An 18171-nucleotide genomic window follows, 5' to 3' on the forward strand; every position below is an offset into this window, starting at 1 on the left:
ATTGGGTCTCATTCCTTCCCCTTGCTGAATTTTCCCTGAATAACCGGGTCAGTAACTCGTCAGGGGTCTCCCCGTTTTTCTGTAATTTCGGGTTTAACCCAAGGTTCTCCTCCGTCTCCCCTGGTTGTTCCAATAATCCTGAGGTAGAGGATGTTCATCGGGAACTGTGCACTGTCTGGGCCCAGGTTCAGAAGAACCTAGAGGCGTCCCAGAGCGCACAAAAGATTCAGGCGGATAGTAGACGTTCTGCTAACCCCCGGTTTGTCGTCGGGGATTTGGTCTGGTTGTCGTCCAGGAACTTGCGCCTTAAGGTCCCGTCCAGGAAGTTTGCTCCCCGATTTATTGGACCTTATAAGATCATTGAAGTCCTCAACCCTGTATCCTTCCGTCTGGAGCTCCCCCCATCCTTTCGCATACATGACGTCTTCCATGCCTCCCTCCTTAAACGCTGCTCCCCGTCCTGGTCCCCCTCGAGGATACCTCCTGTTCCCGTTCTCACCCCTGAGGGGGTGGAATTCGAGGTGGCCAAGATTATGGACAGTAGGATGGTCCAGGGCTCCCTCCAGTACCTGGTCCATTGGAGAGGATACGGGCCGGAGGAGAGGACTTGGGTACCTGCCCGGGATGTTCACGCTGCGGTATTGATCAGGAGGTTCCACCTTCTCTTCCCCACTAAACCGGGTCCCCTTAGTAAGGGTCCGGTGGCCCCTCATAAAAGGGGGAGTACTGTTAGGGATCTGCCAGGTACTTCATCTAGGTATACTCCTGGGATTAATCAGTCCACACCTGAGGCCAGACCTGTTCGACTGACACCATCTCCCACCAACCAGGGTGGCAGGCTCAGGAGTGGGAGAGCCTATCGCGGCCTGGTCTGTCGGAGTTAGCTCCGCCCCCTGTCCTTTATTACCTGCCCTGTTCTCTCCTTCAGTGCTTGTAATTCTTTTGGATTCCTGGCCCCACTGCTGCTTGCTCCAGCCTGCTTCTGCCGTGCTTCTGCCTTGCTGCAGTTCTGCTTGACCTGCTTTGCTTTGCCCCTGGCTTGCTTCTGTCTCCGTGCCCGCTCGGGTGTACTCACTTCGTCCTGGTCCTGACTGTTCGTTCGCCGCTCCGTTTCCTCGTGGCGTTCCGTGGCTACTGCCCCTTCCCCTGCGTGTTCCCTGTTTGTTTTCCTGTGCACTTAGACAGCGTAGGGACCGCCGCCCAGTTGTACCTCGTCGCCTAGGGCGGGTCGTTGCAAGTAGGCAGGGACAGGGCGGTGGGTAGATTAGGGCTCACTTTCCCTTCACCTCCTTCCTGCCATTACAATATACTAATAAATCTCCCCTATATACCAGGGCAGGTGGGCATGGCACTTGTTCACATCCCTTCTTTCTATTCCTTGCAATGTGATAAGATTGTGCTGCCTGTGAAGTAGGGTATCCCGGAGTACAACGTACACAGAGAAGGGAAAAGGTGCCTGCCATAACTAGGGGACCCCTCCCTTGGCACCATAGCAATAGGGGCCATCTTTGTGGTATGTACATATTATACTTGTTTATAGGTTGTCACATTTTTACCCACAAACTATTCGCTCTTAGTTCAGTTGTGAAATATAAAGAGGAAGAAAAAAGTTGAGTAACCTGGTAAATACATTGCAATACTTATCTAATACTGATCCAAACTGACAGCCTGTATTATACTCCAGAGCTGCAGTCACAATTCTGCAGGTTGTCATTGGAAATAGTCAACAAGCAAGACACATCACTTAGATGAACTCCTATGCATAAGGTAGTTAGTTGTATATCAGAGGACACTTCCCGGATTGCAAATAATTAAAGCAGTGCAGAAATTGAACCAGCAAGGAATGCGAATAGATTTATGCTCTGGTTTTTGCAGAATTGTGAATGCAGCTCTGAAGTATAATACAGGCTTTAATTCAGAATCAGTACAAGATAAGTAATACAATGCATTTACAGAGTTACTCAACTTTTCGATGTATGAACTGTAACACAGTGTTCAAAGGTACACCTGCTAAGGGGCTTCATCAATAACCAATCTTTCGGCTGGGTTAGAAGAGCGCATGGTCTGCGCAGCAATACTTAAGAACTCTTCTTGCCTTTACTATACTGTATGGATCATGGTCTGTATTTTCTTTGGTATTTCACAGACCTCTCCAGTGAGGAGGAGGACAGTGAGGAAGGAGGGTCCATTGATGGTTCAGTTCTCTCAATCTCTTTGCCCTTATCAGAACAACAGGTGAGTATTAGCAAGTCTGATATATATTTATCTGTGGGAGCTTGTAACCGGGTTATAAAGTTATTCAACCAGCTTTCCTAGAAACAAACCTAACATAGAAAGAATGGAAAATAATTTTTAACAACTTGACAGAAATAAATGGGGCTGAGCTGCAATACCAGACTCAGCCAATAGACAAGTGTGGCACTGTTTCCGGGGAAAAAAAACAGACAAATTTTTTTTCTAATTTCATACAACACTTTTAAAGGTTGGATCATCTCAATTATAGACTTGTCGGTGAGCACTTCACTACATCTATTATATTATATGATATTATACTCTTCTTTTGTCCCTTGACTACAAAAGCATAACCAATGAAATATACATAAATCTGTGGGCCAGTAATTATCATGACATTTTTTGCTGGTGATCCTAATTTCATCTGTAAAATGTCATTTGCCGACTTACAAATGGCACTAAGACAACAGCGGATGACAGATCAGAGGATAAGATTATTCCGGACATTTTTCCTTGGTTGAGCAGCGAATTCTGTCATCACCATGACAACTGCATTACTATAATTTTCAATACTCATTTTGTGAATAGTCATTTTTATAGTTAGACCCCTGAAATCCTGTACCCAGAAAACGAATGAATCGCCAACTAGATCACATTTTATCATGTGGAGCTGGATTTTTTTGGGTTTAGATCCTAATAAAACTAGGGGTTCACCTCTTGGTCCTATTGTCTGTATGGGGTAGAGGAGGGCTTGTAGCCTCCTCAGCACGCTTCTTGGGCTTGAACTGCTCAGTCCTCTACTGCCTGACAATAATGGAAAAATTGCCTCTTTTGTATGCTTAAGATACGTGGAGTGAAACCATTAGAGGTGATCACCCAAAATTGCAGTAAAAATGATCTTCTATGATAAAGATATAACAGAATCTGATCTATATTGGGTTGGTCTTCTCAAAAAGTTGGCCAATATACTTGGGTTCCAAATGGAGTCTTATTAGGATTATAGATGTACAAGTTCAAAAATGTTACTGCTATAGTGAGTAGGTGGAAGTTGGAATATATGAGCATTGTGATTAAAAAACACTATATGGCCAAAAATATGTGGACATCCCTCCTAATTAGTGAGTTTGGGAGCTTCAGCCACCCTATGGGTCATATTGAAGAGCTCAGTGACTTTAAACATGGCACTGTCATAGGATGCCTCCTTTGCTACAAGTTTATTTGTGAAACTTCTCATCAGCTAGATCTGCCCCGATCACCTGTAGGTGCTATTATTGTAAATTGGAAGCATCTAGGAGCAACTGCTCAGCTATAATGCAGTAGACCACGCGAACGTACAGAGCCAGGCACAATGTCAGCGTCGTCTGGAGTGGTGTAAAGCACGCCGCCACTGGACACTGGAGCAGCATGTTCTCTGGAGTGATGAACCACGTCTCACTATCTGACGGTCCAATGGATGAGTCTGGGTATGGTGAATGCCAGGAGAACGTTACCTACCAGAATGCATAGTGACTACTGTAAAGTTTGGTGGAGGAGCGATAATGGTCTGGGGCTGTTTATAAGGGTATGTTCACACGCACGTTTTCAGACGTAATTCGGGCGTTTTGCGCCTCGAATTACGGCTGAAAAAACGGCTACATTACGCCTACAAACATCTACCCTTTGCTTTCAATGGCTTTTACGATGTTCTGTTCCCACGAGGTGTAATTTTACGCATCGCTGTCAAAAGACGGCGCGTAAAAAGACGGCGTCAAAGAAGTTCATGTCACTTCTTGGGACGTTTTTGGAGCCGTTTTTCATTGACTTCATTTAAAAACTGCTCAAATAACATCTGTAAAATACGCCACGAAGTCTTGGGCTAGTCTCTGCAGTGAAGGGTAATGTTAATGCTACAGCATACCAAAACATTTTAGACAATTGTATTCTTCCAACTTTGTGGCAACTGTTTTGGGAAGGCCCAATATTGTTCCAGCATGACTGTGCCCCAGTGCACACAGCAACCTCCATAAAGCCATGGTTTAGAGAGTTTGGTATGGAGAAACTTTAGTGGTTGCACGGAGTACTGACCTCAACCCCATCCAACACCTTTGGGATGAACTAGAATGCTGATTGCGAGCCAGACCCTCTCCCCCAGCATCAGTGTCTGACCTAACAAATGCTATTCTGGATGAATGGGCACAAACTCCCACACACACTCTCCGAAATCTTGTTAAAAGCCTTCCCAGAAGAGTGGTGGCTGTTACAGCTGCAAAAGAAGACTCTATATTAATACTTCCATGGTTTTAAAATGGGATGTACAACAAGCTCATATAGGTGTGATGGTCAAGTGTCCATATAATGTATATTGTCTGAGATAAGAAAAAAAGGGCCTTTTTTTTCAAAGAAACATCGCCACTCTTGTCCAAGGGTCGTGTCTGGTGTTGCATCTGAACCCCATTTAAGTGAATTGGACCGAGCTGCATTACCAGACACAGCCTATGGAAAGAGTGGCGCTCTTTCTGGGATATTAGCGACACTTTTCTCCAATATTATACAACACCTTCAAGTCTATGGCTACAATTATTTCATATTATTTATAATTGTAATAAACGTGCATAAAAACCGAACCACCTTTTTATTGTATGTATTTAGCATTACTGTATAATATTGTTATTATTATTAGTTTTATTTTTAAATTTTTTTTAATGGTTTTAATTTTTTGTATTATTATTATTAGGTAGGTGGAATGGTTTTCAGTTTGTGACTTATGTTTTGTGTCAGATCCTCTTCTAAGGTTCATTTCATTCTCATAGAGCAGTACATTAAGCGCCTACCAGAGCTGCCTGCAGAGATTCCTGGACTCCAGCAGTGACAGTAAGTTGCTGTTTTTAGACTTTTCTATCTGTTTTCAATTTCTCTTCTTCAAAGGAATGCTAAGAATTGTACGTTGAGATTAATTTCTGATAGGTTTTAGGTCAAATTATGAGGCTATGTTCAGCTTTGATCACTATTTTACATGAAAAGATTAATAATTTTTGTAAATGCTTTGTATTATTTTTTATACTAATCCTGAGTAACCGTCTGTATTAACATTCAGAGCTGCATTCACGATTCTGCAGGTTTTTAGTGGAAACGGTCACCGGTTTGTCATCTGATACACCCCTAACCGCTTAGATGAGCTCCTATAATACAGTGGGACAGTTAGTATTTGTCTACATCAGATTACTGAACAGTTTCTGTACATCCCAGAATGCAAATAAGCAGAAAAGCCTAGATTTCGGCTCTGAAGCCAGCAGAATTGTGAATACAGCACTGAACTATAATCCAAGCTTTAATTGAGGATCAGTACAAGATAAATAATGCAATGTATTTACACAATTACTCATGATATATTTACAAAGTGACTCAATTTTTTATGTAGATTAATTCTATATGTAAATGGATATCTAAAACAGTTTTAAAAAATGTAGGATTTAAAGGGATTGTCTCATCAGAGACTACTAATCGCCCCTGGTCCTGCTACCAGCACCCCCAACCAGACATTTCTCCTTTAGTGGCCTCTACAGGGGAAATTTAGTATTACATAGTGACCATTCAGATGAAAGGCCGTCTCTTTAATACAAGGATGTCTCGAGTCGACCAGAACGGGAGCCGCTGTTTCACGTAGGACATATGGACAGGGGTTGTTTTCATGCCTTTAAGGCAGTGGATTACTGGACTCTGGCTCCCACAGCTGCTATGCCCTTGGGCAATACCTAATTGCCCAACCGCTTAGTCTGCCCGTTGACCGGCTTTGGTAGTGTCGAAAAGAGATGTGACAACCATACACAATGCAATGGGCAGATGTTATGACCTACTAGTTTTCTTCAACTCCTATGTATCAACGTATATTGTGATATAATTATCGGTTGTACATTAGGGTGTAGTCTTTGGTTGCACATTGTGTCGTTTGGTGATGTACTATATATTGGTATAGTCCATTACACTATTCGCTCTTTTACATTATGATGCATCCGTATAATGATCAGATCCAGTGACCAGGTTGCACTATGTGTGGGCAGGTTTGGAGATTGGCCCCTATAGGTACACCCACCTCGGAGGCTAGAAGACACAATTCAACAAAATTCATTATTTCCTAAAAGTTGCCGACCGCATCTCGTTTTTCCATTTACATTTAGTTCTTCACTTTCTGATGTCTCTCACTGTCTTTCTTGCTCTCTCGCCGCTCAATATTGTTATCTCAACCGCGCTGTCTCTCCATCTCTCCGCAGCTGAAATCCAGGACTCCGTTCTTTGGGCTTTAGAGGACACAATTGTATCTGTCTGCAGCGAGCAGGAAATTGCGCTTCTTAGACGGTAAGAATAAATGTGGAGGGGCCGATGGAATCAAAGGAACTAGTAGGAAAAACAAGAGTGACCTATTTATCCCACAGGGGCCTGTGTGAGGAGCAGATTAGCTGCCCTTGTACCGGAGACATATCAGCAGAAAGACGCAGAACTGCACAGTCAGCAGCAAACCAAGACAGTGAGGGAAAAGTGTCACAAGAAGAGTGCAAACATACGACTATTCTTCCTATCGCTACGCCGCCTGACAATAAGTCTGATAATATCCAGCACATCCTGTGCATTCAATAAATTATATTAAATAAAGGGTTAAAAGTGTTATATTTGAAACTCTTTTGATAAAAGAACACCCCACCCCCAAAAAAAAAAGAAAATATCCCGAGACGTTTTCTTGTCTTTCAATACGGTCTTCAGGAGTTATCTTGGTCTCCTATGTGGTAATAGATGCTGAGTGACAACCACTCCTCGCAGCCATATTTACCATGAGGGTTGTCGGTCCGCTTTTCCTATACGTTGAAGGGCATATAAACCACCGTTGCTGTGTATGGTTACATTATAACAATGTGTATGCCATTCTATGAATATCGAAAAGTATGTGACCACTTCCAGGAACTAAGATCTACTGTCCCCCAGCATCTGTTTAGTGTGTAGAGGACCATGATAGTGGTTGAGGATGACTCAGAAATATGTCCCCGATTGGGCCTCATGTTTTATTTAATTTCTTATTTTAGTGGAAGGTGCTCTATAAAGGGATTTTGTTACCAGGATAGACTTATGTCCTATTGACGTTAATCTAGTGTTAGTCCCAGAGCCCAAAAAATGCCTCGCCATAATTTCATAGAAGCAAAAAGAAGCCTGTATTATAAAGGTAATGCGACTTGTGAATTTTTTTAAAAACCGCTACAAATTTGGTAAAACATCAAAACACTTAGTATTCGCCACTTCTTTTACATGATGATCTAGCACTGACACTCCGGCGGTTCTCCCGGTCTTTGTTTACAAGCGGCCAGCTTGTGACTGCTGCAGCCAATCAGAGGGCTCAGCGGTCATGTGCCCTATTCTTGGCATCATGGCTTCCATCACTGAACGGTAAGTCCAGGCACATGACCGCTGAGCCTCTGCAATGGTCACATACTGGGCGCTTGTAAATAAAGACCAGGAGGACCGCTGGGGCATCAGCGCTGGATCATCTGCGAAAAGAAGAGGTGTGTACTAGGTTATTTTTTTGTTTTATCACATTTGCAGCTGTTTGATTAAAAAAAATTCACAAGTCATATAACCCCTTTAAAGAATTTAGGGCTGATTTGATTCTCTTCGATTAATGGATGAGTTGGGTCCACATGACAAGTTGTTTTTTTTCCACATCTCTGATCAGCACTTCTGGAGTCCGTCTACTGAAATTGTTATAGGGAAATTTGCAAGGTTCCTTAAAGGGGTCGTCTTAGTAATCACCCCAACAATCAGCTGATATTGCGGGGGAAAATTTCAACTGGCCATATATGTCCCCTACATCAACTTCTATAGGGTAAAGGTAGTATTACATCCTGGGCAGGCAAATAAATGGCAAGCATGTAATAGATAGCCAGGTTGAGTCCCCCAGTGTAGAATACTCTTTCTTAATGACTCTCTGCTCTGACTAATAGAGGGGAGTCCTAAACAGGGATTAACCCCTTTATAAACTTCATACACCAACTAAGGGCATATGGGCAGGCATTATCTTGTTAAGATATCAAATATCAGAAAAGCCACAACTTTTGGTGGTGCAGATATTGGAGCATTTGTAAAAGTGGATCCTCTGTAGTGCGCTCTTTATGACGCCGGTGATATAAGTTGCTGAAAGTTTTTTTTTATACGTTTTCTGCATCTAAATGAAAGACAACAAATTTTCTTTTTTGGTAAGATGTGACTGAAATGAGCAGACAAAGTGCACAGGTGTAAGGAGATGTGACAAGATACCAGCGGGAGGCGTTGCTCTCTGTGCCTGGAAACGAGCAGCTGGCTTACCAGTGTTCAGTATATTTCCGGAGCAGCAAATAATTATGGAGTTTTACAGAGAAGCCTGAAAGTTGCACTTCACCAATGTTGTCTGTCGTGCATTAGTAGTCTGATAAAATTGACAACAGAATTCTTTCTTCTTTGGGTTACCTGAAAGGGTAAGTCTTCGCTAACTGGGTGGGGTTAGCTAAAGGGGTGGAGCTTAGACTACCTGTTTCCCACTGCAAGCTGCCTCCAAACCAGAAACAAAGCAGTCTAAGCCTCAGCCGTTTTTTTCCAAGCTTAATATCTTACTGTAGGTAACTGTTCAGCAGTCATTCCCCCCCCCCCCCCTATTATTAAAGTGTAACTAAACCTTCAACAAACTTCTGACACATCATAGTGACATGTCAGAAGTTTTGATTGGTGGGGGTCCGAGCACTGAGACCTCCACCGATCGCTAGAACGAAGCAGCAGAAGAGCTCAGGTGAGCTGATGTAGCAGTGTGCGGGCTCATAGACTTTCTATTGATATGGCAGAGGTTTGTTGAAAGTTTATTTACCCTTTAAGTAAATATTGGGGGGGATTTAACACTTGTGAGTGACATCCTCAGCTTTGCCCGCCCACTCTATTTACTTATGTAATGTCTGGGTGCAGTCTCCCATAGTATCAGATTACCGCTGCCCCCATATTGCCACTTTTGAAGTCATGAAGACGTCATGGCATTTTTTCTTCTGATTTTTCCTCTTAAATGTAATGACTATGGTCCGCTTTAGCCAGGGAAGAAAATTCATTGTTAACCACCATCTTTCCAGTGCCAAGCAGCTCCCCATATCTCAGCTTCCTAGACCCCTTTATTATATTAGGGTTATTGACACGCAAAGCCGGTTTTGAGTGACATTAGGCTTTAATATTTAACAATATTTTTTATAAAATGGATTAATAAATAGTCATGTTTTAGGACCCTGCATATAAAAATATTTTTATTAGATTACCTGGTTGATGACACATGACGGGTATGCTCATCATTAGCAGTTGGACATTGCCGCATCACGAGGAGCATACTCATCATGGTAATCGCACAGCCGCAGCCCTGCTCTAACAGCGGAAACCACCGTTAACCCCTTAAATGCCACGATCACAGCTGATCACAGCCTTCAAATTGAAAGAAGAATTAGGACCTCCCTTTGATCACATCACAGGGAAACCCTGTGACGCGATCGATGAACATACCTTATATGGAAAGACAGCCCAGGGTCCATTGAAGAACCCCAGGGCTGTTTGATCATATTTCCTGTTGTTAGGGCACACCTAGGTATGTCCTAACAACTGCCTGTGTACTATCCGTACACAGGCTAATGTACTGGCATATAGATATATACCAGTACATTGTAGTTAAAAAATAAAAATTAAAAATCCCCTATGGGATTTAAAAAAAAAGTTACATTAATTAAAATAAAAGTAATGTTAAATGAAAAAAATCCATAAAAAAATAAACAAAAATTCACATTTTTACAATAAATAAAGTATATTAAATTTAAGTCTAAGTCTCAAAATACAAAATAACACATACATATTTGGTATCATCACAACCGTAACAACCTACACAATAAATTTATAATAAAAACTGGCACCTACATAAAGTACAACTCATCCCGCAAAATACAAAGTCTCGTACAGCTACAGTAAACAAAAAATGAAGAAGTTATGAGCGCCAGCAAGCAAAGAGAAAAAAATCAAGGAATTGTTCTGGTCTTCAAGGCCAAAGTTGGCCCGATTCATAAGGAGTTAAATGTGATAACAATTTACTGCTAATCCCAGCACAATATCAGTACAGACAGAGCAGCGTTCCAGCTCTGCTGTCATGTGCAACATGCCTTTATCTTAAAGAACAATTATAGAAAGTGGATCAGAAAGTGCTGGAGGTTACTATGGCGACATAGGGGCTTTCTTCCTGTAACAGAATGGCTGAATAAAGGTCCTGAGCGGAGTCTAACTGTGAAGCAACAGGTTCGATACATCAGCGTATGCTGCAAAAATTTCAAATGGAATAATAAAATGCAATGCCCCACTTAAATCATCCAAATCCTTAAAGGGGTTGTCTAGTTTTTTTAATTTTTGTAATTTATATATACCCTATTAGGGAATTTATGGTTAAAAAAAAGGAGGGTTCACCTATTCGGGATCCTGAACTCTTGGCCGGAGTGGAGAAAAGCTACAAAGAGTGTCTCTTGCTCTGGAGGACCTGTCATATCCATTACAGAGATAACCCATTGATATGGATGTACACCGTGTAATGCTTCATTTGACCTGTGGTGGCGCTGCCGGGAAATCGAACACTTACCGTCAAGTTTTTGTGGTTGTCTCAAAAAGTTTTAACTGTATATAAAGCAAGGGCATGACAAAAACAACTGGATTTGTATAGAAATCTTAAAGACGTCTCACCACTAATCTGTATAGCTCCTTCAGATGAACGGAGTTTTAGTAATATTTATGCCCTTGGGAATAACATTTTATCTGGGTGTTTGGATTATTGTGAATTATATATAAGGGTATAAATCCTTACTCAGGCCCACTTGATTTTAACTTATTACTACTAGATCAACATTCGACATAATGCCCTGTTCACATCATGTTTTTGCTTTACGTTTAGCGTGTACATCAGGAAAGCTCCCGACTTACACTCTAAGGCTCCATTAGCCGGAAAGAGGTGGAAAGTGGGGCTAATATACATCAGTATACCTTTTTGTTAAGGATAGAGCAGCTCTTCCAAAGTAGACTATTCCATCCTTCGGGATCCTGCTCTTTTTTACATGGAAGCCTATAGCCTACATCACAGGTATACACAGGTTAATGTATACGTCATGGGCTTATCATGACGTATACGTTAAACAGATAGCATTATAGTCTATGGGCGATGGATACGTTAAACAGATACCATTATGGTCTATGGGCGATGGATACGTTTAACCGATACCATTACAGTCTATGGGCGATTGATACGTAAAACGGATACCATTGTAGCCTTTAGGCAATGGATACGTTAAAAGGATACCATTATGGTCTATGGGCAATGGATACGTAAAATGGATACCATTATAGTCTATGGGCGATGGATACGTTAAACAAATACCATTATAGTCTACAGGCAATGGATACATAAAACGGATACCATTATAGTCTATGGGCGATGGATACGTAAAACTGATACCATTATAATCTATGGGCGATGGATACGTTAAATGGATACCATTATAGTCTATGGGCGATGGATATGTTTTGTTTTGTTTTTGTTTTGTTTTTCATAATTTTAATTTTTATTGTAAGGTTTACAACAACAGAAGAAAACAAAGCAAATGAATACTTCTGAAAACAATCATGACAATAAAAATAAGAAAAATCGCTTTTACACAACAGAAACGTTGATAACAAGAGACAGCTGTCCCATACAGTTTAGCAATATAAAGTCAGGCACATGTCTTATGAGGTATAAATTCCAACCCAATATTGTTAAGTTACATAACCCTGACCGGAAACAAGGTGTATGGATATGTTAAACGGACGCTATCAGTGGCATCCGTCACCCATAGACTATAATGGTATCTGTTTAATGGATACATCATGAACTCTTATGACCCCAGTTTACGTCAAATCCGTTTAATGGTTACCATTATATCTATGGTGATGGATGCCATTTCTAGGAATATGTCACAGCCTATGTTTAACGTACATGTCGGGAGCTTTTTCCCAACGTATGCTGCATATGTACTGTAGGTGAAAAAAATGTAAAGTGGTCATAGCCTAACAAAGGCTTCAATGTACCTCACTGCCCTTTTCCTTCTATTTCAATATTGCCTATATATAATACTAGATCATGGGTTGCATGTGGTTTTACAGCTGAATCCCGATGACGTGTAATACCAGCCACAGCCTATGCACGAGAGTGGCGCTGTTTCTAAAAAAAAAAATGAAATCGAGAAAAAAAACGGACAACTAATTTTTGACAACCCCAGCCAATCTGGAAAAACATCAAATCTGACGGAGGAGCATAACTGTGTAAAATGTCGTCTTTATGTAACTTCTTATTCTGAATAGAAGATAAATCCATACAATGCTGCTCTGTAAATCAGAATATGATGCACTTCTGCGCCCGCTGCTGTATTGCGAGTGATTCTGTGACCTCTCGGGCTCTATTTCATGGTGTAGTGCCTGACGGGTAAGATTCCTAAATATATACTTTCTAAATTCAGTGTAATCCAAGACACTCGGCTGCTTCCTGTCTGAAGGATTTTATCTCAGCCGTTCTGTAGCAGGAGAAGACAAAACATATTGTTGAAATAAAAAAAAATGCAACTTGCAGAAAGCGGATTGAATATCCGTGAGAGGATTAGAAAACGTTAATACATTTTATCTGTACAAGATCCTGAATCACAGAGGGAATTGTATTAATCTGAAAGACGACTGTAAACATGAACCCTGTCCAAGTCTTAGGCTCAGTTCACACCTCGTTTTTTTTAATGTAGGTCTGACGTCCATTTTTTACATGAAAAAAGTGTAAAAATGGGCGCCACAGCATGTACATTGATTCTTATGGACCCGATGGATGTCCCAACAGTACAGTTTGTGCGTACGTTTCGTGTGCTTGCGTCCTATCCTTTATTTTTCAAGGTTCCGAAAAGCGTAGTCTACTATACTTATCAGTACTTTTCAAAAATGTGTCAAAATTATATTTTTCTTCTTGTATTGAAGTCATTGGACGACGTATGGGTGACGTATGCAGACATAAAACCCTATTTTGCATACGTCAAACGTATACGTTTTTGTCACCATATTTCTGAAATCACGCAGATCATGTGACAAAACAGAACCTCCCCCTGAAAACACTGCAATCCCTACTACTTCCTTTATATTTTGACTTTACAAATCTTTATTGATTTTTCTCATGAACAAAAACTTACACATTTTCAGAAGTGAGAACAGACAAACATATAAAAACCTATGTGACGTATATGACAAAAAAGTTTTTGAAACTTTTTCAATGTATGTATCGGCGCATACTGCAAACTGCGAGATATGAACTGAGCCTTAGAAAAAATAGCTGCACGTTGTCCCGAAAGCCATTAGTGGGGCTGAAATATGTCACCAATCATGGAACGCCGTCCAAGGTGCTGAAATACTCAAAATCATAATCACTTTACTACTGGTCTGAAACATTTATTCACTGTGGAGCTCTCCGTGGTGCTGAAGTATGGACCAAATTATAAGCTCCATCCAAGGTGCTGAAATACACAAAATCCTAATGGATTTACCTAAAGCCTTAATTTACTGTGACTCCGCCTGATCTGCCAAATCAGTCCAGGATACATGACTATGTGATTCACTAAGCTGAGCAGAACCTATGGACTTGTAAATGGGTCTGAAGGTTTCCATTCATGCCATGCTATAAGTAGTAGTGATGGGTCAAAAATCATTTGCACTGGCATAGAAAGTGGCTTCATATTAGCGGTTGGACAATTTTCCCAGCATTTTCCCCATGTAGGTAATTGAATAACTTTTTAAAAGGTATGTGAAAAATGTGAAAAATAAATTGTCTGTTTTTTGTTTTTTTTTTTACATGTCTTTATTTATTTTTTTGTAACAGCGCCTCTCGTGTCCATAGGCTGTGGCTGGTATTACATTTAAATGGGATTAAGCTGTAAAACCAGATGCAACCCATGGTCAAAGAGTAGTGCAGTTTCAGTGGGAAAATACAATTTCTGATCTCATAAACCCCTGTAATGGAATAATTTACACTCCATGTCAAAGTGGGTGTCCCTAGCACATTGTAGTAGAGCTTTCCCCTTGGTAACTAATCCACAAAGGCACAGAAGACGCAAGGGCATGACTGTTAGATTACACATGACTGACAGACATAGAAAAGAAGGGAAGGAGAGAGCAGAGTAGTGTTTATGTATACATGGGTGACCGGGTGACCAAAGGTGATTGTCTACAACCTCCAAAATGGCTGACGTCGAGTGCAAATGTCTCTAATTGCAGTAGGAATAATCATGAATGAATGTAAGTTTGATTCTTTTGGGCACTTAACATGTATACAGCATGCATCCAGTCACATCAGTTGTGCACCACATGAAAGTTGCTTTTGGTTTTTCTAGGCAAGTTACAAGAATAGACCAGAAATTCTGAATAAAATAAACAGATTACGGGTTTATTCTGCTAATTAGAAGATGGAGGTGCCTGCGGCAGCCCTCATTGATTGCTTTGTAAAAGCCGGCGTAATGAAACAAAATGTATGTCAGCAGCTTCTTTTCATGTTCTGATCCTGCTGATTTTTAAAAGGGCAAATCTTTTGTGGTTTTACACATCCCCCAAGCTGTTATTGTGCAGGGAATATAATGATTCCACCCTTTGGATCAGCTGTGGTTGAGCAATATTTGGGTCGGGCTTTTTACTCAGCAAATTGTAAACCATGGAAAATGTCTATAGTCAAGATTTTTGCGGAGATTTTAGCTTTTTCATTATTTTATTTACAATGTCTCCCCCTTCCACCAGTTATTCTGAGATGGTATAGCATCTCTCTCATACGTATCCCCCAGCCCGGCCAAGTACTGGCTCATTATATCTGCTCAAGTACATGCTATGGCAAAATACACCTGGAAGCATTATCACGGGGAGAACTCAATTAAAGGGGTTGCCCACTTTGACAATCCTTTTTGTTAGGAAGGATCCTCTGTTGATAAGCTGTTCATAGGGTTCATAGGCTCCCTAGCGATCAGCTGTAATCTGTGGGGGGACCTGGCAACAAGTGTTAAATTCCCCTACAGTGCCCCCACAGGGGAAATGAAGCATTACATTATTCCCATTTAAATCAATTGACTATCCGTATAATGCACGGTCTTCCAGAACAAAATATTCTATTTGTAGCCACTCTCCACTTGGGTTATTTGTTGGAGATCACAAGTTAGAACTAGAAGATCTACCAAACTCTATTCTACCCTCCTATTCTCAATTCCCCTCCCGACCATCCTTACACAATCTTGAAAACAATGTGGCTACATCATATTATATGAACACACACATCTCCTTATATAATCTATGACTCTGATAAAGTAGGGTCAGTGGTAGCTAAGATAGAGCCCTTGCTAGAAATGAGGGATAATAATAATTTATAGTGGTCATACACAAATATTAAAGGGCGTGTCCTCCAGAAACAGTGCCCCACCACTTCATAGGCTGTGTGTAGTATTGCAGCTCAGTCCCATTCACTTCAATAGAGCTGAGCTACAATACCAGACAACCCATAGACAGGTGTGACACTTTATTTGGAAGAAAGCAGCCATGTTTTTTTAATTTCTGACAACCCCTTTGACATACAGAGCAATGTTGGCATCCAGATTATTGTCCTGTGTAGTGGGTGCGATATTTTTGATGGCTGCTTATGGTTTGAGAAACTATACCTCATGTCAATATGGCCCCAGCTTGCTATTTTAAGTAATTTTGGACCATAACACTATGGTGCTCCAGTTTAGTATCCATAATAGTATAGATTCGAAAAATGCATTTCCCTCTCCTTTGCATTTAGTCAATCCAGAAGATTACCGGTATTTTATGCAAAATAATTTGCCAAAACAATAGATCTAGTATTTCCAAGATGGCGGCATCCATTGTAAGAATATAAAGAGTAATTCTAAGCGTTTCATTTTTTTTTTTGTATACACATTTGAGTAATTCTTTATGTGATGTTATAAGTGCGTCAATGGGGTTTTATGTGGCGATCTTTATATATGATCGGCGACGAGCTGCATAAAAGTCATAACTTGCGTCAATGGAGCTGTAAGATTATAAAATAAGCGGTATAATAAGAATTTCCACAGCGATCGTTGCTAAAACAAATGGCCACATAAAATACTGAAGGCAGTCTGCAGAAATCGGATATACGGGTAGATCTTGTAGGATGCAGAGTATAGTATTATTGCATACTGGAAACCGTCATTAATGGCTTTTTCTTCTCATGAGCCCCCAGAGTGCGAGGCAGTAAGTAGAAATGGATTACGGTTCCCTTGCGTAAGCTCTCCAGGGGAAAGTATGAGAATTATAGTCTACAGAGATGCAAACTGCTGCCTACTTATCGCGAGTTATCATTCTTTTGTTGAGGTAACATGTACTTATCGGTAAGAAAGGTTCAGGAAAACCTCTAGCGGGTACGCGTTGGAAAAGATTTATCGAAAATTGTGCAAGGAATTCCACATTTCACATTCCAACTATCATTTTTTAATGGAAAATGAAGGCAGTATCCTGATTGGTTGCTAAAAGTAATTGTGCCACTTTTTTTCTCCACTTTTTCCTTGCATTAGTTTTGATAAATCTCACCCGAGTTCCCCCGAGCAGCCGTTTTCTAATGTAAAAAGCAGAGGGTGACGTGCTGGAGGTATCAGCAATATGCTACCAACACTTGTGTGACATAAAATATGACCATGGTGGTCTCTACAAGAGCATGGAGATCTAGGATGGTCACCACTTGAGGCCAGGCCTGTTGCTAGGCAACCAGTTTTCATACATTATTTACTGGGGTTTTGAATATCTGCCCTAACAAAAATATATAATAAAAAGTTTAATTTCAATGCCCATGATGTAAGATCCAGCACATTCATATTGAAGATATATTGAAGATAACGTGGTATACAGTGTAATCCACCGTGCACATTTGCAACATCTGTTCTGAGTTCTCTTGGTCTCCTAAACAAGTAAGAAATCATGGATGACCACAACTAATGGCAGCCATTACAAGGTCGATGGGTTGGTATCTGGGTTTCCAAAGACCTGGAGTGGCGTGTTAAAGAGGCTCTGTCACCAGATTTTGCAACCCCTATCTGCTATTGCAGCAGATCGGCGCTGCAATGTAGATTACAGTAACGTTTTTATTTTTAAAAAACGAGCATTTTTGGCCAAGTTATGACCATTTTTGTAATTATGCAAATGAGGCTTGCAAAAGTCCAAGTGGGTGTGTTTAAAAGTAAAAGTCCAAGTGGGCGTGTATTAGGTGCGTACATCGGGGCGTTTTTAATACTTTTACTAGCTGAGCGCTGTGAAGAGAAGTATCATCCTCTTCTCTTCATAACGCCCAGCTTCTGACAGTGCAGATCTGTGACGTCACTCACAGGTCCTGCATCGTGACGGCCACATCGGCAGCAGAGGCTACAGTTGATTCTGCAGCAGCATCAGCGTTTGCAGGTAAGATCGACTTACCTGCAAACGCTGATGCTGCTGCAGAATCAACTGTAGCCTCTGGTGCCGATGTGGCCGTCACGATGCAGGACCTGTGAGTGACGTCACAGATCTGCACTGTCACAAGCTGGGCGTTCTGAAGAGAAGAGGATGTTACTTCTCATCAGAGCGCCCAGCTAGTGAAAGTATTAAAAACGCCCCGATGTACGCACATAATACACGCCCACTTGGACTTTTACTTTTAAACACACCCACTTGGACTTTTGCAAGCCTCATTTGCATAACTACAAAAATGGTCATAACTTGGCCAAAAATGCTCGTTTTTTTAAAATAAAAACGTTACTGTAATCTACATTGCAGCGCCTATCTGCTGCAATAGCAGATAGGGGTTGCAAAATCTGGTGACAGAGCCTCTTTAAGATA

The 18171-nt window shown here is 41.1% G+C and overlaps 1 protein-coding gene across 1 annotated transcript in view; it reads left to right on the forward strand.

Annotated features, from left to right (window-relative positions):
* LOC142660508 (serine/threonine-protein kinase Nek11-like) overlaps nucleotides 1–18171 on the forward strand; it is a 158654-nt gene that overhangs the window by 134425 nt on the left and 6058 nt on the right. Inside the window, exons 12-14 of the mRNA XM_075837130.1 lie at nucleotides 2147–2235; nucleotides 5022–5082; nucleotides 6480–6564. Of these exons, the coding sequence (XP_075693245.1) occupies nucleotides 2147–2235; nucleotides 5022–5082; nucleotides 6480–6564 (235 nt within the window). The remainder of the gene's footprint in view (nucleotides 1–2146; nucleotides 2236–5021; nucleotides 5083–6479; nucleotides 6565–18171) is intronic.

The sequence above is a fragment of the Rhinoderma darwinii genome, chromosome 9 (genome assembly GCF_050947455.1).
Source record: "Rhinoderma darwinii isolate aRhiDar2 chromosome 9, aRhiDar2.hap1, whole genome shotgun sequence".
NCBI lineage: Eukaryota > Metazoa > Chordata > Amphibia > Anura > Rhinodermatidae > Rhinoderma > Rhinoderma darwinii.